Source organism: Coregonus clupeaformis, unplaced genomic scaffold (assembly GCF_020615455.1).
Source record: "Coregonus clupeaformis isolate EN_2021a unplaced genomic scaffold, ASM2061545v1 scaf1849, whole genome shotgun sequence".
In the NCBI taxonomy this organism is placed as follows: domain Eukaryota; kingdom Metazoa; phylum Chordata; class Actinopteri; order Salmoniformes; family Salmonidae; genus Coregonus; species Coregonus clupeaformis.
Window position 1 is genome coordinate 85500 of NW_025535303.1, and position 19501 is coordinate 105000.

Consider the following 19501-nt stretch of genomic DNA (forward strand, 5'->3'; position numbering starts at 1 on the left):
ACCAATAGGAATCACACTTCCTACGTATCTGTCGAATCGGTATTCTTGAATATTTTACGCATTTTAAACCATAAACATCTGCTTTGTCCAGATATTTTTACGGACATTCAATGTACGCTACGTAAGTATTTATTTTAACGTTTGCGGAATAATAATAACATCCAGCGAGGTGATGGATAAATAGTGCAAGCAGCTTATTTGTGAAATCTCACATTAAACGTAACGCTTTCTATCAATAATCATAAGCTTGCAACATACGTGGGACATGGAGGACGATGCACCTGTGATATACGGCCTCGAATTTCAGGTACAGTTCCACGTCGGAGATATGCATGCATTAACGTTAGTTGGATACTGTATAGCTATGTCAGACAACCTCGTCCTGCCCCAGTATCTGTGCGTTAGAGATGTCGACGAGGAGTATGACTTTTCGACATCTCTAATGCACAGATACTGAGGCAACCTCGTCCTAGCAATGCAACTCCAATGTGGACAAATATTCATCTGAGCTCTCTTCAATGTACGTCAACATTGTTGGTTTGCAATTTCATCATGCTTGAGCGATACATTCGTCACGTAAAGCCCTGTATTAGCATATACATACATACATGGGTATAGTCAACATTAGTTACAGTGTTACAATGTACCAACTGTATCTTGTTTTGCAGGCTCGTGCACTTACTTCCCAGACAGCTGAATCAGATGCCATTCGCTTTCTTGTGGGCACCCAGTCCCTCAAATTTGACAATCAGGTGAGTCAAACGACTACACTTACCAAGAGTAGTACACCTTAGGGCTGTATATAGTCTATGCATTGGAAGAGCATCTAGGAAGGGTATTGTACAAAGTCATGTGTTTGTTCTTCTAACGTGGGGCCCACTTTTGGATGTAATCTAAAGTTGTACTAAAAACGTACTATACATTTTTGATGGAAACAACATCACTTGATCATTTCTCTGATCTAGCTCTTTGGCTGCCTGTTTCAGCCCATCGAGGCCTCTAATATTCCCAATGCGGTATTCCAGCCAAGATTGGCCCAAGTGTTGAGATGGGACTTGGGACCCTCTGATACCTCAGAACTAGTTCCTCCTGGGTTGCATCAAGACTGGGTTGTAATGCAACATCTTATTGCCTGTGCCATGACTGTCCATGCCACGCTCTGTTTATTTAGTGGTACTTTCAGTTAAGTTGGTTTCCTCAAGCCTTGTCCAGCAGCCGTGTGCCTTTGAGAATTGTAGGCCTAGTAAACAAGCCTAGGATCATGCTAGCCAAATGGACCAGGTAGTGCTGTGAGGACAGGCTTAGCCTTGGCCTCTGGCACTGGTAATTGGGCTGACTCCAACCCATCCTGATGTGTGTGTGTGTCTTTCCTAGGTCATCGTGCAGACCAGAACAGAAACAGTTGGCCATAAACGGTGTGGGAGGTGGGGGGGATAATTAGTGATTTCAGGGAGGGAGAGAGGAGAGACTGATGTCTGTGTTGAAATGGTTTTGGCATCCTTTGGTGAGAAAATGGTCTATGCTTTTTTTTATTCTGGCTTTGGCTGTTTACAAGTCTATGGGTGTTAAAATATGTTGCTGGAGCCCATTCTGAACCTATCCCTGTGGTTGGACAGGCAGACAGTGCTTATGTTTGACTCACCCACGTCATGTTTTTGAGAGGAAAATACTTATAATTATCGTACTGCTGTGATGCCTGCACCAAGCACTGAAAGGTGATGTTGAGAATTGAAAAACAGAATTTTGGGTGTTTTGTACCAGCATTTCTGAATGCACTGCAGTCACAACAAAGGGAGCAATAATTTCATCCCATCATTATCACAATGCTATTTCACTTATGATTATTGGCTGTTCCAGAAAGTGGACTCTTCCTTGAAGATGGCTTCAGTCCCACCCCCAGGCATTGGTCACATAGAGACCCCACCTGATTGTCTCTGGCCTCAGGCCCTTATCCAGTAGCTTGGACGTGTCACTAAGCCTCCTGGCTTCTTATCCTTTCAGTCTCTCTAATGTTGGCTTCAGGAATCTAATTTATACCCTCCCTTCCTCTCACCTTAAGTGCCACTCCAGCCCTGAGAGGGCAGGGTAATATGAATGGCAGATCGTTGGGGCTCCTCCAGTGTGTGTGGCATTAAAGCATCTCAGCCCTGCCACTTCTGCCAGCTCCCTACTCCCCTGTCCCGCTTACTGTCATCCGCACCACTAAAGAGCTTTAACTAAAGGCCCAAAAGTGGAGGCTCCTTTTCATCCCCTCTTCTTTTTCTGCAACATAAATACAACGGGCTGGGAAGGAAGCCCAATGGGTCTGAGAGAGGGATGGAGGGATAAGGCCTCCTGTAGCTCAGTTGGTAGAGCATGGCGCTTGCAACGCCAGGGTTGTGGGTTCGATTCCCACGGGGGGCCAGTATGAAAAATGTATGCACTCACTAACTGTAAGTCGCTCTGGATAAGAGCGTCTGCTAAATGACTAAAATGTAAAATGTAATAAGTCACTCTGCAGGCTCCGGCTGGGGAATAACGCAGGATAAATCACCCATGGGACTTCTCCTCCAACCTGGGTTCATTCAGGGGCCCTATTACCGGTCCTCCTCTTCCCTCAAATGACCCTATCCCACCAGCACCGGAATTTATTTGTATGTCTCCCCTCCATAAAAGTATAACTTTGCGTAATAATCTTTGCTCGATGTGGTCCAGCCCAAGGTTAATGGCAGCATGTGTGACTTTGAGGCAGCTGAAGGACGCTGTATTCTGCTGCTCCGATGCTCTGCTCCTCTCCTCCCAGCCTGTAAAAAGTGAACAGGGTAGAGGAGTGCCTGGAGTTATTGTCCAGTGCAACCAGATTAATGGCCCCCACGGTGCAGTGAGACTCAGCCTTATTAGAATGACGGGTATTATTAACCACATCAAACCTCTTGATTGTCGCTGCTTTACCACCTAAGTCAAATATCTATAAAATAGATTTCCATAATGGTCAATTCAAATAGGCCTAAGTCAAATCATGAGAAGTTCCAACGTCCCGCACACTGCTTGCTTGCAAATATTAGACCAAAGTTTGCTATTGTAGTGCCAACTCTTTGGTCTGCTGACCTTGATGATGATAGCAAGATAACTTCATGGTTGTTAGACAAACTGCAATCAATTAAACAGGAAGCTTTGGCTCCACAACACCTCTCAACCATTGTCCAATATCTACCATATCTGGGTTTCAATGCTTTAAACCAGGGGTGTCAAACTCATTCCACGGAGGGCAGAGTGTCTGCGGGTTTATGGTGTTTCCTTTAAATGAAGACCTAGACAAACAGGTGAGGGAAGTCTCCTTACTAATTAATGACAATAATTCATCAATCAAGTACAAGAGTGGAGCGAAAACCTGCAGACACTCAGCCCTCCATAGAATGAGTTTGACACGTGATTTAAACTGTCCTTGTAGCCTGTCACACTAAAAGGCCTACTTTGGAGAAAAAGGATGCCACATGACCATCAAATTGTATTGGTCACATGCACCAAATACAACAGGTGTAAACTTGACCTTGAAATGCTTACTTAGGAGCCCATTCCAAACAATGCAGAGTTAAAAAGTAAGAGACGTATTTGCTACATAACAAAAATATAAACGCAACACGCAACAGATTTTACTGAGTTACTGTTCATATAAGGAAAACAGCCAATTTAAATGAATTCATTAGGCCCTAATCTATGGATTTCACATGACTGGGAGTACAGATATGCATCTGTTGGTCACAGATACCTTTTTAAAAAAGGTAGGGGTGTGGATCAGAAAACCAGTTAGTATCCATTTGCCTCATGCAGCGCAACACATCTCCTTTACGTAGAGTTGATCAGGCTGCTGATTGTGGCCTGTGGAATGTTGTCACACTCCTCTTCAATGGCTGTGCGAAGTTGCTGGATATTGGCGCGAACTGGAACACAATGTCGATCCAGAGCATCCCAAACATCCTCAATGGGTGACGTGTGGTGAGTATGCAGACCATGGAATAACTGGGACATTTTCAGCTTCCAAGGAATTGTGTACAGATCCTTGCGACATGGGGCCATGCATTATCATGCTGAAACATGAGGTGATGGCGGCAAATGAATGGCACGACAATGGGACTCAGGATCTCGTCACGGTATCTCTGTGCAATGAAATTGCCATCAATAAAATGCCATTGTGTTCGTTGTTTGTAGCGTATGCCTGCCCATACCATAACCCCACTGCCACCATGGGGCTCTCTGTTCACAACGTTGACATCAGCCAAACGCTCGTCCACACGACGCCATACTGCCATCTGTCGTGTACAGTTGAAACCGGGATTCATCTGTGAAGAGCCCACTTCCAGTGTGCCAGTGGCCATCGAAGGTGAGGATTTGGCTACTGAAGTCGGTTACGACGCCGAACTGCATTCAGGTCAAGACCCTTTGTGCAGAGATTCTTCGGTTGTGCAAACCCACAGTTTCATCAACTGTCCAGGTGGCTGGTCTCAGACAATCCCGCAGGTGAAGAAGCCGGATGTGGAGGTCCTGGACTGGCGTGGTTACGCGTGGTCTGCGGTTTTGAGGCCGGTTGGACGTACTGCCAAATTCTCTAAAACAATGTTGTAGGCAGCTTATGGTAGAGAAATAACATTAAATTCTCTGGCAACAGCTCTGGTGGACATTCCTGCAGTCAGCATGCCAATTGCACGCTCCCTCAAAACTTGAGACATCTGTGGCATTGTGGTGTGTGACAAAACTGCACATTTTAGAGTGGCCTTTTAGTGTCCCCAGTACAAGGTGCACCTGTGTAATGATCATGCTGTTTAATCAGCTTCTTGATATGCCACACCTGCCAGGTGGATGGATTATCTTGGCAAAGGAGATATGCTCACTAACGGGGATGTTAACACATGTGTGCACAACATTTGAGAGAAATAAGCTTTTTGTGCGTATGGAACATTTCTGTGATCTTTTATTTCAGCTCATAAGACATGCCATCAACACTTTACATGTTGCATTTATATTTTTGTTCAGTATAAATAAAAGAAGGAAATAGTAACCCAATAAAATAACAGAAAATAATAACATCACTACTGTTTTCATGTTTTACTGATTTCACAGAGAGTGACCCCTGCCTGCTCTGGTGTTCCACATTACTTATCATTATGCTGTGAAGGGTGCAAACTAGATTTGATCGATTTTCCTCTATTGGACCTTTCTTTCTGCCGTCTAAGACATGTAACGCTCTCTGTAACTCCTCTGAATCTGACCCAAGTTCTGAAGGAGTGTTTAATCGCTGCTTTTCAGGGGATCTCAAGACAAAAAAAACGCATTGGGTGTGTGAAGTTAATACATCTAAAGTGATGTCTGCATTTAAGATTGCGTTTACTGTCATATTAAAGACGGAACCTTTTTGTGTGAGGGGTGCTTTGAACTGCTGAGGGTTAGGGTGACTGGTGAAAGATGAGGGGAGGAGGCGCTCCTCTGTCTGTTCTCACTACAACCTCATCCTCACTGCTCTCCCCTCTCTCGCTCTCCTCTCTCCCTCCCTCACTCTCTCTCTCTCCTCCCGCCTCTCTTCCTCTCTCCTTTCCACAGATCCACATCATTGACTTTGATGATGAGAATAACATCATTAGTAAGAGCGTCCTGCAGCACCAGGCAGGGGAGATATGGCACATCAGTGCCAGTCCTGCAGATAAAGCCGTGCTGACGACCTGCTACAACAAAAGTGAGGCTCCCGCCGGCGCTCTCCTCGCGTCTTTCTTTTCTTCTCCTCTCTCTCTGTCTGCCTCTCTTGCTTTTTATCTCTCCTTTTTCGGTCTCTAGATCCTGTCTTTATTTTACTAGTCTCTCTCTCACAACTAGGGGCCAGCGTTTTTCCTTGTCAAGTCGTGTGTTCAGGAAAATCTCATGGCCCCATAAGGTATAGCAACTGCATTCTGTCTTGAACTGAAATGATGTTATTTAAGGTAACCATCTAGGCAAGGCAGTGAGAACCCTGTTAGCCAGCCATGTCTACCCCTGACCATGGCCTAGATATGACACTCACACCACATACAATCCTAGACTCACCATGCTCCCACCCTGCCATTTCACGCTAGCAATTATGCTAAAGTAACACGTCACATTTCTCTCACACTTCTGCCAACAGTTGCCTCGAGACAATTACAAATGTAAACAAACATGAAGAGACGATTTTAATATAATATAACGATTTGGACGAGAAAGAGTGGGGGGAAAAAAGTAATTACATTTCTGAGTTTATTAGATGGATGCCTTTGGCCTTGGTGGGGTTAGTGACAGTATGAATCAGCTCTGGATGTAGGCTACTGTAGTTGTGAAGAGAGAAACAGGGAGAGAGGCATTGAAAACAAGGCCACGGCACTCTCACGCTCCTCTCTTTGCGCCAGCCCTATTGTGGCGGAGGGATGAGATACACGATATGTCAGAGTGCAGTTCAAAAGAGAAATGTAAATACCATGACATCCAATCTAATGGAGCAGCCCCAGTCAAAAAGAAGTGAAGATCATATGCCCTCACTTTACCCACAGTCTCTCTCTCTACTGGTGCTGCTGAGGCAAATTCCTTCCTATCCACTGTCTGATCTGGGGAGATAGGCTGTCTCTCTCGTGATGGTAGTGTTGTGGGGATGGTGTTGTGGTGGGGATGGTGGTGTGGTGGGGGTGTGAATGTGGCATAGCTTCACAGGGATAGACGGCCATGACAGAGTGAGAGACTGGGAGAGCAGGGAGGCGTGAAGGCCAGGTTAGGCCTTTAGGGGCAGCCGACCCCAGAGGGAGAGGCCCACAGTTAGTCTCTCACTCTGTCTCTCATTCTGTCTCTGTTTCTGTCTCGCTCTCTTTCTTTATATCTCCTCTCTCTCTCTCGCTCTCTTTCTCATTCTTCTTCCCTCTCTCTGCCTCTCTTGTCAGCTGGGCCCTGCATACTTCAGCTCACATGATGACAGCTGCTGCTGTTGGAAGGGGTTAGAACCAAGAGACCAGACCATCCCACTGTAGACACAAATGCATGTCACACATGGAACTTATCTTTATAAATAATTTTTATTTTTCTGTCACTTGACTTGCTCTAACTATCTACTCACTATCAGCTCGCTGTACATTTCAGGACACTCAAGAAAGGGATTTGATTTCAAGCCATCACCTACAGTGATTTTGCTGTACCAGGTTTGTGAGACCCTTAAAACAGGTCCCTAAGGGGGTCCTATAGACCTGGTCCTGCTGGAACCCTGTATGTGCTGTCTTTTATTCACACCCATGTCCTGAGTGAGTTCCCAGTTGCCCCACCCTCTTCTGGTGTGTAACTCTGCCTGTTTCTCCTGGCCCCTCCAGCCAGTGAGAGTCGTGTGGTGACGTGTGGGGCTGTTTGGAGGATGCCCCCAGAGTGGGAGTCAGGGAGCCATGAGTCCCCAGATGACCCCCACAACTCCCACAACCCCCAGAACCTGGAACTCCTCTGTCACCTTGACAACAGCGCCCATGGCAATGCCTCCTGGTAGGTTTCTCTCAGACTGTAACCTAAAGCTACAATACTGTGTACAACACAACAGTCATATCAATTCAACCCTCAAACTATAGGGTTTCCACAACCCCCTGTTTCAATTATTTTCTCTGCTCTTTTCACCTTTGTGTTATTTTCCCCTCTATTTCCCCTCGTTCTATGTTCCTCTATCTCCTCTCCTGTCCTTCTCTCTCTCTATCTTTCTCCGTTTGACTATCTGTTTGTTTTTCAAAAATCGATTGCCCTGCTTTTCACCATTTACACCACTATACTGCTTCTCTTCCTCTCTCTTTATCTCTCTCTTTCTATCTCTCATTCTCCCTCTTCATCTCTTTATCACCCTCTGTCACTTGCCCCGTCTCTCTCTCTCCCTCCCATACAGAAGGGCATCCTGGTCTATACTTTACTTTACTATACTATCCAGCAAGCCACAATTGTTTCTGTGAAAGTTCCCAGAACATTTGTTAGGTTGTGGCAAATGGTCTCATAATACAAAAACTGTCCAGTCGAGGTGATTATAGAATGTTTGTATAAAACATTTGCCTGATGTTGCAAGAACGTTCCTAGAACACATTTAATCTGTTCTTTAAAGATTCCTAGAATGTTTAATTAGGTTGTGGGGACATGACAAGGGATATGTTCCCAAAACAAAACAACTGTCCAGTTGTGCTGACATTTAGATAATGTTTGTATCAGGGTGCACCAAGTGTTGCTTTGATGTTGCAAGAATGTTGACAGAACAGCCTTTCTGAATTATTTTAAAGTTCCCAGAACATGTAATTAGATTGTGGGAACAGTGTGGGTACATAACAAGAGCTAGGTTCCTCTAAATGCCCGGCTATGAAAAGCCAAGTGACATTTACTCCTGATGTACTGACCTGTTGCAACCTCTACAACCACTGTGATTATTATTTGACCCTGCTGGTCATCTATGAACGTTTGAACATCTTGGAGAAAAATCTGGCCTTGTACTGTTATAATCTCCACCCTGCACAGCCAGAAGGGGACTGGCCACCCCTCAGATCCTGGTTCCTCTCTAGGTTTCTTCCTTTCTTGGGAGTTTTTCCTAGCCACTGTGTTTCTGCATTGCTTGCTGTTTGGGTTTTAGACTGGGTTTCTGTATAGCACTTTGTGATATCTGCTGATGTAAAAAGGGCTTTATAAATAACATTTGATTTGATTGATTCCCAAAACACAAAATATGCTCAGTTCTGATGACATTCATACAATGTTTAAGTTTGGTTGCACAGGACATTCCCTTCATCACATGTGTTGAAAGTCGTATAAAATGTGATTTTAGTTGGATAGGGCTTCCTTTAAATAACTTGTATTGTTGTGTATTCATATGCTTCTCAGAACCTTCAAACTAAGAACCTTCAAACTAAATAAGAAAACAATTTGACCTTTTCTCAATTTCTAAATCACATTTCATAAGACATTTAACACGTGATGAAGAAAGAAGTAAGCAGCATGGGTGGGTGAAGTGATGGTGAATAACCCAGTTGCCAGTATTTCCCTCGGTTAGCCATGTCTAAGAAGGCTAAAAAGCATGGAATTCCTGATTGACCATACTGCCAGGGCTATACTGAAAAATAAACAAATGTAAGAGAGCTTCCCTGGTGGATAAAAGACCTGGCTTGGAAACCAAACATTGCAGGTTCAAACCCCACATGTTCAGATTGTCAACATATGAAGTGTAAAAAATATGGTTGTATTTTGTATGATTAAATGCTGTTCAAATGTCCTATGAATGAAATTAAAATGCCTTGTGTCTCTGTATCACCTACAATACAATCGTCAAATGAGAATTGCCATTAAATCTAGAGAGACACATAATGGGGATGTATTCCAGTATGCTTTCTTAAGCTTTCATTTGCATGCTGAGAGTGTTGTGGTAATATTAGGTCAAGCTTATATATAACATTTTATAAATGTTCTTGAAATGTTCTGAGGACTTCCAAGATGAGGTCAAATGTATATTGCGTAAACATCAATGGAATATTATGTTAAACCTAAAACAAATATGCTATGACCTTCATAAAAACAGACTTATTTCATTCTTACAACATTAAGGAAATGTCCTGTGCAATTTCCTGTGCAGCCTAACTTAAACATTGTATGAATGTCATCACAACTGAGCATATTTTGTGTTTTGGGAACATATCTCTAGTCATGTCCCCACAATGTTACCATAACCTAATGAAACATTCTGGAAACCTTTAAAAAACAGACAAAATGTGTTCTGGGAACATTCTTGTAACATCAGGTAAATGTTTTTTGCACCCTAAAAGAAACATTGTAGAATCATCCACACAACTGGACAGTTTTTGTGTTTTGATAACATATATTTTGTGATATCCCCACAATGTTCCCACCAGACTGTTCCCATAACCTAATGAAATATTATGGGAACCTTTTAAAGAACAGATTAAATGTCTTATAGGAACAGGCAAATGTTTTATACAAACTGTGATGTCACGAGAGGCTGTGTCCTGGAGGGACGTTACATCCCCCTGAGGTGGCTGCAAACCCAGACAGCTATGGCTCCATCTGCTGGTATGGTCGGGAACTCCACCCCTCTATGGCCAATCTTCCCACGCAGCTGAAACAAATGAGGAGCTGATGAGCTGAAGGTTTGGGAAGGGAAGAGACAGTCTCCAACCTGGGCTCTCTGGAGGACAAGAGTGCTGCACGTCCACTTCCATGAGGAATATAAGGATTTGGAGATACTTACCTTTGGGAAATACTCACCCTTTGGATATATGCACCTGTGGAAATACGTGAGAGACATTTGGAAGGACTCTTTGCTGGGTTGGCCACTAGCTGCAACGTGGACTACAGTAAGGCTGGGGAAAAGTTATCTGAGCGAGTGAGAATTATGATTTTGGAGGTGGAAGAGACATCCCTGAACTGTTAACCCTTAAAGAGCCACAAGAGAACAGAATTTTGTTATATTTTCGTTAATTTCCCAAGACCTATAATAAAATCCTTGTTTTGTTTGAACCTTGTCTCCTTGCACTACTTGAGCAATCCCGCTGAAAGCTGTGTAGCCTCTCGTGACGTCACAGATGGTGGAGAACACAGGCACGCTCAGCGTTAATAGTGCATGTCAGAGGAGGATACCGAAGGTTTGATCACCCAGTTTTCCAAGTTGGCCGTAGGCTCCCCCGCCGACTGAAATGGAGGACATATTGAAAGCCCTTGTTGCTGGCCAGCACGCCCAGATGCAAGCAAACGTGGCTCTCTTGGAGGAGCAAAAGAAAGCCAACCTTCTGAAGGCAGAGGAATTGCAGTTGCAGAGACAGAGGGTTGTCCAAAATACCCGCCCAATAAAGGCAAGTGACTTTATATCTAAGATGGGAGCTACCGATGACATTGAGGCATACCTGCATGCATTTGAGGCCACGGCCACTAGGGAAGCCTGGCCCAAGCAACAGTGGGTTGGTCTGTTAGCCCCCTTTCTAACCGGGAATCGCTGAATGCTGTCCGGGACCTGGGCCCTGACCAGGTTACTGACTATGATGCCCTGAAGTCTGAGATCCTCAGCAGATATGGACTCACAAAGTTTGGTATGGCCCAGCGCTTTCACAGCTGGACCTTCCAACCAGACCAACCTCCTCGGGTGCAGATGCATGAACTTGTCCGAATCGCAAGGAAATGGCTGGATCCGCAGAGGAATACAGCAGCGGCGGTGGTGGAGGCCGTTGTGGTGGATCGTTACCTACGCGCCCTGCCTTATGAGGCAAAACGGTTCATCAGTCAACAGGCCTTGACCACGGCTGATCTGACCGTGGAAGCTGTGGAAAAGTACCAGGCCACAGCGGAGATGCTGAATGCTTCCCGAAAAGACCCCAGGAGTGCGGCCCCACCACAAATGGGAAGAACCCGTCCAAAGGACCCCAAGGTCTCGAACCCAGCCACGTCAGGACTTATCCCGGCTCCAGGGGGAGCCAGAAACCAGGCGGGTCCAAGAAGAGTACACCAGGAGGGGGAAACTCGACAGTGTTACCGGTGTGGGGAGATGGGACATATCTCCTGGCAGTGTGGGAAACCAGCCGATGAACCTATGCCCACTGCGGAGTCCTCCAGCTCAGCACCCACACACCGTTTTGCCTCGCTCTTGGGAGTCGTAGATGGCGGCCCAGATCGACCCCCCACCTGCCCGGTAACTGTGAATCACCATGATGTGGAGGCCTTACTGGATTCTGGTAGCCGGGCCACCCTGGTGCGTAAGGATTTGGTGGGCCCAACGTGTCTGACCCCGGGGAAAGTCCTCCCAGTTTCCTGTGTCCATGGGGACACCAGAGAATACCCCATTACTGAACTTACAATGACCAGCACACGGGGAACCATACACACGACGGCGGGGGGTGGTTGATTCCCTCCCCGTCCCTGTCCTAATTGGACGAGACTGCCCAGCCTTTTACCCACTCTGGAGAGAGTCTCAGGAGAGGATAACCCGAGTACCTCGGAAACGGAGAGGCAAGACTCATCCTGGGAAGGCTCCGGTGCAATCCTCCGAGTTACTCACTCCCGTCCGGGCTCTGATAGGGATGGCAGGTGCCCAGACCGACACAGAGACGGAGCTACAGAATCTGGACAAAGAACTGTCTGGTCTGAAGGGGACCGCTGAGAGGTATCGTTTGTTAAAGCAACAGTTAGACATGAAGACAGAAGAGTTAGATATCCTCCAGGCTAAACTCCAACAGAGCTCCTTCCCTAAGCAACAGGAGGAGCTGGAGAGGCTGCGCAGGACCATCGAGGAGTGTGAGGAGACCCTGCGCAGTAGTAAGGAGGTCCAGAAGAAGGCAGAGGAGAAGTACAAGGTGTTGGAGAACAAGATGAAGAATGCGGAGGCAGAGAGAGAGAAGGAACTGAAAGCTGCTCAACAGAAGCTAAACTCTGCTAAAACCAAGGCTGATGCGTTCAGTAAGAAACTCAAGGAGAGACAACAGGAGGCTGAGTCCCTGGTCCTAGAGTTGGAGGAGTTGAAGAGAGAGCAGTCTGGCAAGCACCACGGCAATGCGGACGCCCTCTCCCGGCGTGATGCCTTCTTCGCTGCCTTTACCCGACGAGGGACGTCGGTCCCGAGGGAGGGGGATGTGTGATGTCACGAGAGGCTGTGTCCTGGAGGGACGTTACATCCCCCTGAGGTGGCTGCAAACCCAGACAGCTATGGCTCCATCTGCTGGTATGGTCGGGAACTCCACCCCTCTATGGCCAATCTTCCCACGCAGCTGAAACAAATGAGGAGCTGATGAGCTGAAGGTTTGGGAAGGGAAGAGACAGTCTCCAACCTGGGCTCTCTGGAGGACAAGAGTGCTGCACGTCCACTTCCATGAGGAATATAAGGATTTGGAGATACTTACCTTTGGGAAATACTCACCTTTGGATATATGCACCTGTGGAAATACGTGAGAGACATTTGGAAGGACTCTTTGCTGGGTTGGCCACTAGCTGCAACGTGGACTACAGTAAGGCTGGGGAAAAGTTATCTGAGCGAGTGAGAATTATGATTTTGGAGGTGGAAGAGACATCCCTGAACTGTTAACCCTTAAAGAGCCACAAGAGAACAGAATTTTGTTATATTTTCGTTAATTTCCCAAGACCTATAATAAAATCCTTGTTTTGTTTGAACCTTGTCTCCTTGCACTACTTGAGCAATCCCGCTGAAAGCTGTGTAGCCTCTCGTGACGTCACAAAACATTCTAAAATCATCACCATGAGTGGAGAGTTATTTTGCTGCGATCGAACAAATGTTCTGGGAACTTTCACAGAACCAATTTTGGTTTGCAGGGAAAACGTTACTGGTACATTGTGTTATTAAATTACCTGGAAACCTAAAGAGAACTTTAGGAAACCTAAAGAGAACTCCTAATGTTAGATAAAACCCTAACTAGAACGTAATGGGAATCTTCGTTAATGTTCTGGGAATGTTCCCTGTTTGCTGGGTATGCTGTGCTGTGCTGTGCAAGGTATTGACTGACCTATGTATCCCAGGGCTCAGCCACTGCTCAGGCCTTTTTCTTATAGTTGCATACACTACATTCACCATCATTTATTGTGCAGGAAAATAAAGTCAATGCTCATCCCTTTTTAGACTTCAGTAGCTGCCTCATCCCTTTGGAAGAAAGAGTGCATTTTAGCATTCCAAATTAAATTCCCTTTTCCATTTTGAGTCTTCCCTGAGCAGTATTTTCTTATTTTAGAGAGTGCAATTTACTATGTGCGTGTGTGTAATAGCCTTCTGTTAGTGAAGCTCCAAGGGTGGGTGAGGTGTGGCTCTGAGGTGGAGATGTATGGTTCTGGTGTCTGCCCCTCTGACTCCTCCAGAGCTGCAACATTCTGAATGGCATGTATCTGTTTCTATATCTGTGTCTGTATCTATGTCTGTATCTGTGTCTGTATCTGTGTCTGTATCTGTTTCTATATCTGTGTCTGTATCTATGTCTGTATCTGTGTCTGTATCTGTGTCTGTATCTGTGTCTGTATCTGTGTCTGTATCTATGTCTGTATCTGTGTCTGTATCTGTGTCTGTATCTCTCTGTGTCTGTATCTGTATCTGTTTCTATATCTGTGTCTGTATCTGTATCTGTTTCTATATCTGTGTCTGTATCTGTATCTGTTTCTATATCTGTGTCTGTATCTATGTCTGTATCTATGTCTGTGTCTGTATCTGTATCTGTGTCTATCTGTGTCTGTATCTATGTCTGTATCTATGTCTGTATCTGTGTCTGTATCTGTGTCTGTATCTCTCTGTGTCTGTATCTGTATCTGTTTCTATATCTGTGTCTGTATCTATGTCTGTATCTATGTCTGTATCTATGTCTGTATCTGTGTCTGTATCTGTGTCTGTATCTGTGTCTGTATCTGTGTCTGTATCTGTGTCTGTATCTGTATCTGTTTCTATATATGTGTCTGTATCTGTGTCTGTATCTGTGTCTGTTTCTATATATGTGTCTGTGTCTGTATCTGTGTCTGTATCTGTGTCTATCTGTGTCTGTGTTCTGTTTGTGATGTGAGGCTTGTATCCTTTGCTTTGTTGTATTGGCTCTGAGAAATGGATGGCTTTGGTTTGGTGCCCACCTCTTCCATCTCTTTCAGGCTGCTACCCCCGCTCGCTCTGACTACGCTGGCAGGAGCACAGCAATCAGCAGGGGAGTGTGTGTGTGTGTGTAAGTGCTTGTTTGAGTGAGAGTCTGTTAGAGTGTGAGAAAAGGAGTATGTGAGAGAGTGTGTGTCTGTCTGTCAGTACGTCCTTTATGCCTGTATGGCTGTTCCTTTGTCCCACCATCATCCACCACGTCTCTTATATTCAGCCACCAAATCCCCCCTTAGTCTGTGTGGACAAACATTTGGGCTAGTGTCATGTTGTGAAGCATGCCTGGATTGACAAAAACAGACCCAAAAACAAACAAAAATATATTTATATTTCTCTCCCCTGCTTTGGTGAGCCAAGCACCTCATTTCGATTTGGAGCAGCACCAGGCGCAGGAATCGATTCCCATGGAGCGATTAGGACCAATCAGGGCCTGGCTGAGCACCTTGAGGAATCATGAAGCTCAACAAGGACACTGTTTTATTTTCTACGCTGTGGTGTGACAGGAGAGGGTTATAGTTTGTTTTGTGTGTGTGTGTGTGTGCATATGAGCCTCTGTCTATGAGTGTGTAGCCTATGCGTACAGGGGTGTGTGTATGCCTGTGTGTTGTTGGAGGTGGGGGACTGATAGAAATCAATGTTAGCCCAATGGGAGTCCAGACAGCCCGATAGTCAATACTGTCAGTAATGTGAGGGGCCGTGGAGACCCGTCTTCAAACACACCTTCAATTGGACACATTAACTCAGTATGGCTGATTTTAATCCTGGCTCTACACATACTGACACACACACACGTTTTAAATTGTTCATTCCCCCTCTGTCCTCTTTTTCTTAGTTCCTTTCTCCCTCTTCTACTATCCCTGTTTCCATCTCTCTCTCTCTCTCTCTCTCTCTCTCTCTCTCTCTCTCTCTCTCTCTCTCTCTCTCTCTCTCCTCTTCTCTCTCTCTCTCTCTCTCACCTTGGACTTATAGATCTATGCTACTGATCCCTCACTGTAACTCCGTAGCCAAGCCAAACTGATTTCTCTGTGTGTCTCTATTCCCCAAAGCAGCCCAATCTGATTTCCCCCTTTAATACCATGAGCGGCATGTGCATAAGTTGCTATCGAATTAAACTCATCTGAATGCAAAGCAGACAAGGAAACAATCTGATGAGGAGGAAGAAAGCAGGCATCTTGTCCCATACTGTCTGAGCTTTAAACTCCCCTCCCCAGCAGTCCTCCATGTATTTACATATTCCCTCCCTACCAGGATGCCATGCTGCCGCGGAGCTCAAGGTCAAATGCACATAACTTATATTCTTTAATAAGAGAGGCTGACTGGTGCCATAAAGGAGAAGAGGATGTATCTCTCTCCCTCTCTCTCTCTTTCTCTTTTTTGTCCCTCTCTCTCTCAATTCTTTATTTCTTTCTCTTTTATAAATTAGGCTAATTGATACAGTTGGGGGGCTGCTTTTATAAATCTGTGTGTGGTGAATATATTGACATCAGATTGGAGCTGTTTTTATAGAATAAATGAATGAGAGAAAGAGGGTGAGAAAGAGAGAGACAGAAAGCTCCTTGGCTGATGTGTGCCTGCGTGTATTTGTGTCCCAGGCCTGTGACTCCTAGCACCTTGGTAGGGCAGTAAAAACTGTCCTCCTCATCCATGGATTTACAACCTCCATAAACTCTTCTACTCTTCTCTCTCGTTTTCCCTCTATCCCTCTCTCCCCCATCCCCTCACAAGAGATGGAAGCAAATTACAGAGTTGGATGAAATCCTGAGGAAGACTAAACTTGTCCCTCCCTCCTCTTCCATCCCTTTATCCCTCCCACACAAACACACCACAGTGGAGGCTTTATGTTGTGTTGATCCGCCCTGATGAATGATTGAGGAGATGGACCAGTCTCATTTATCACCACTAGAACTAAGGACTAGTCCGTCTATAGCAAGTCTATAGCCGGTACATGCAGGGGCTCTTTATCTACTGTGTGTGTGTCGTATGCAGTAAATACTGCATAGTGGTCATTTGACTACACACTTGTCAAATCATGGTCATAAACTTTGGTTACAGTAGCTGTAGCCTTTGCAGGCCAAGTCGTGTGTGTGTGTGTGTGTGTGTGTGTGAGTGAGTGAGAGAGCGCTTGTGTGTGCATCATACTGTGGTGTATATAAGAGTGTTTGTGTTTTTTTCTCACTGAAGTGTGTATTCATGCAAGTGTGTCCTGTGAACTAACTCTTCCCCCCCTCTCTCTCTTTCTCGGTCTCTCTCTCTCTGTCTCGCTCTGCTGCAGTGTCCTGTGGGAGCCCATGGGAGATGGGAAGCGTGTGATCTCTCTGGCTGATAACCACGCTCTGCTCTGGGACCTGACGGAGAGCTCTACCCAGGCCACGGTGAGACACGCACTCGCCCTCACACCACAATACATCTTCCCATACCCTCTCCTATAACAGAACTGTCCAGGGGTGTGCTCTGCTCGCCTCACCGAGATCACATGATTCCTTACTGAAACACACCCTGTATCTGGGCTAGCTTCAGTGGCTCCGCTAGGTGTTCTTCCTTACTGAAACACACCCTGTATCTGGGCTAGCTTCAGTGGCTCCGCTAGGTGTTCTTCCTTACTGAAACACACCCTGTATCTTGGCTAGCTTCAGTGGCTCCACTAGGTGTTCTTCCTTACTGAAACACACCCTGTATCTGGGCTAGCTTCAGTGGCTCCGCTAGGTGTTCTTCCTTACTGAAACGCACCCTGTATCTGGGCTAGCTTCAGTGGCTCCGCTAGGTGTTCTTCCTTACTGAAACACACCCTGTATCTGGGCTAGCTTCAGTGGCTCCACTAGGTGTTCTTCCTTACTGAAACACACCCTGTATCTGGGCTAGCTTCAGTGGCTCCGCTAGGTGTTCTTCCTTACTGAAACACACCCTGTATCTGGGCTAGCTTCAGTGGCTCCACTAGGTGTTCTTCCTTACTGAAACACACCCTGTATCTGGGCTAGCTTCAGTGGCTCCATAGGTGTTCTTCCTTACGAAACACACCCTGTATCTGGGCTAGCTTCAGTGGCTCCGCTAGGTGTTCTTCCTTACTGAAACACACCCTGTATCTGGGCTAGCTTCAGTGGCTCGTAGTGTTCTTCCTTACTGAAACACACCCTGTATCTGGGCTAGCTTCAGTGGCTCAACTAGGTGTTCTTCCTTACTGAAACACACCCTGTATCTGGGCTAGCTTCGTGGCTCGCTGAGGTGTTCTTCCTTACTGAAACACCCTGTATCTGGGCTAGCTTGTGGCTCCGCTAGGTGTTCTTCCTTACTGAAACACACCCTGTATCTGGGCTAGCTTCAGTGGCTCCGCTAGGTGTTCTTCCTTACTGAAACACACCCTGTATCTGGGATAGCTTCAGTGGCTCCAGCTAGGTGTTGTTCTGCCTTTCAGAGCTGGTTCACTGGTTCCCCAACAATCTTCTTTTGTGATCCACCTCAAATAGTTAAAGGTAGACTCCAGCGAGATGACGTTGCATGCAGGAAAGTAAACACAATATCGGCTCATTTTCCGCAACAACTAAGAGCGTTGAAGCGCAAGGCTAAACTTCTCAGCTGTTTTGGTCCGTAGCTACCAGGTTGTAGCAGCGTGAAGCGCAACCGTGCACATGCGCAGATACAGCACTCTGTTTGACTGTGTGAGAGCAAACTCTTGAATCACGCCCATCTCAGTGTCTGCTGTGCTGCTCGTTGCAACGCCATCTCGCTGAGTTTCCCTTTTTAAGTGCTTCTTGTGTCAAGTAAAAATTTACTGTTTTAACCACAGCCCTGTCCCAACCCCCATGCAAGCTAGTTTTATTTTGAACTTTACCTATTAAAAGTTAAATGTCTAAAGTACTATTTGTTGTCACACAGTTGGCCTACTCAGGACTAGTTTGTGGTCATACTCTTTAGTAGAAACTCTTTCCTCTGACAGTTAAGTGCCATCCACACCACATTGTTATTTACTGTTCTGTTCCTCTGATTCTCCACTCCACTGCTTCTGTAATTAAAACATCCATAGTTCTATTGTGGAGATGAAGTGTGTGTACTCTCTGTACTGTGTAGGCTGGTCACTTAATGTTCCATTAGCAGCTAGCTGCCTGGATGCAGCAGGGAGGTGCTTCATGGATAATTGGCTTAAGTCATTAGTAGGCCAAATTCATGTTCTCATACAGAGATCTGCACAGGCCAGCCAGGTCACAGGCCAGCCAGGTCACAGGCCAGCCAGGTCACAGGCCAGCCAGGTCACAGGCCAGCCAGGTCACAGGCCCAACAGGACACAACCCAGGACTTGACATTTCTCTCTGTCACGCCTGTTTCCACTCCCCCTCGAGCGCCAGGCTGCCCATCATTACGCACACCTGTCACCATCGTTACGTGCATCAGCGCTCATTGGACTAACCTGGACTCCTTCCCTTTGTTAATGACCTCCCCTATATCTGTCTGTTCCGCTGTTTGAACCCTGTGTCAGCATTGATGTTTCGTTTCCCCTGTCCAGATGCTGTCCGTGTTTTGTTCCTGTCTGTTTTTTCCATTAAATGTTCACTCCCTGTACTTGCTTCCTGTCTCCCAGCGTCTGTCCTCACACTCTCTCTCTGTGTCTGTGTGTGTGTGTCCCCGTCATAATGCAAACCTGTGAAGAATCACTCGGTCAAGAGACTACAATCAGACACACATTCTCTCCTACCCTGTTTGTGGAGGAGTCTCAGTGGAAGGCACTTTGTCCCCCCTGTGCAGTGACACTGATGTCAGCCTGGGCTGCAGAGCAGCAGAGCTATCAAGTGACACAGCCTGCCCTGGACATGGTAGCCATTAAAAATGGAGGGAGAGAGAGGGAGGGGGGGAGGAGCCTGGCAGCCAAGACAGATTCCTCCAGTGCTGTTGAGAATGCTAATCTTCTCC

At 46.0% G+C, this 19501-nt stretch overlaps 1 protein-coding gene across 1 annotated transcript; it reads left to right on the forward strand.

The window, feature by feature from the left end:
* Window positions 1–38: 38 nt before the first annotated feature.
* Window positions 39–16974, forward strand: LOC121539148 (EARP-interacting protein homolog; the record flags this gene model as incomplete). Its single annotated transcript, XM_045218847.1, has 6 exons — window positions 39–121; window positions 247–307; window positions 669–752; window positions 5575–5707; window positions 7332–7494; window positions 16875–16974. Coding segments are annotated over exons 1-6 (552 nt in total), but the record flags the coding sequence as incomplete, so codon positions are not given.
* Window positions 16975–19501: the final 2527 nt, after the last annotated feature.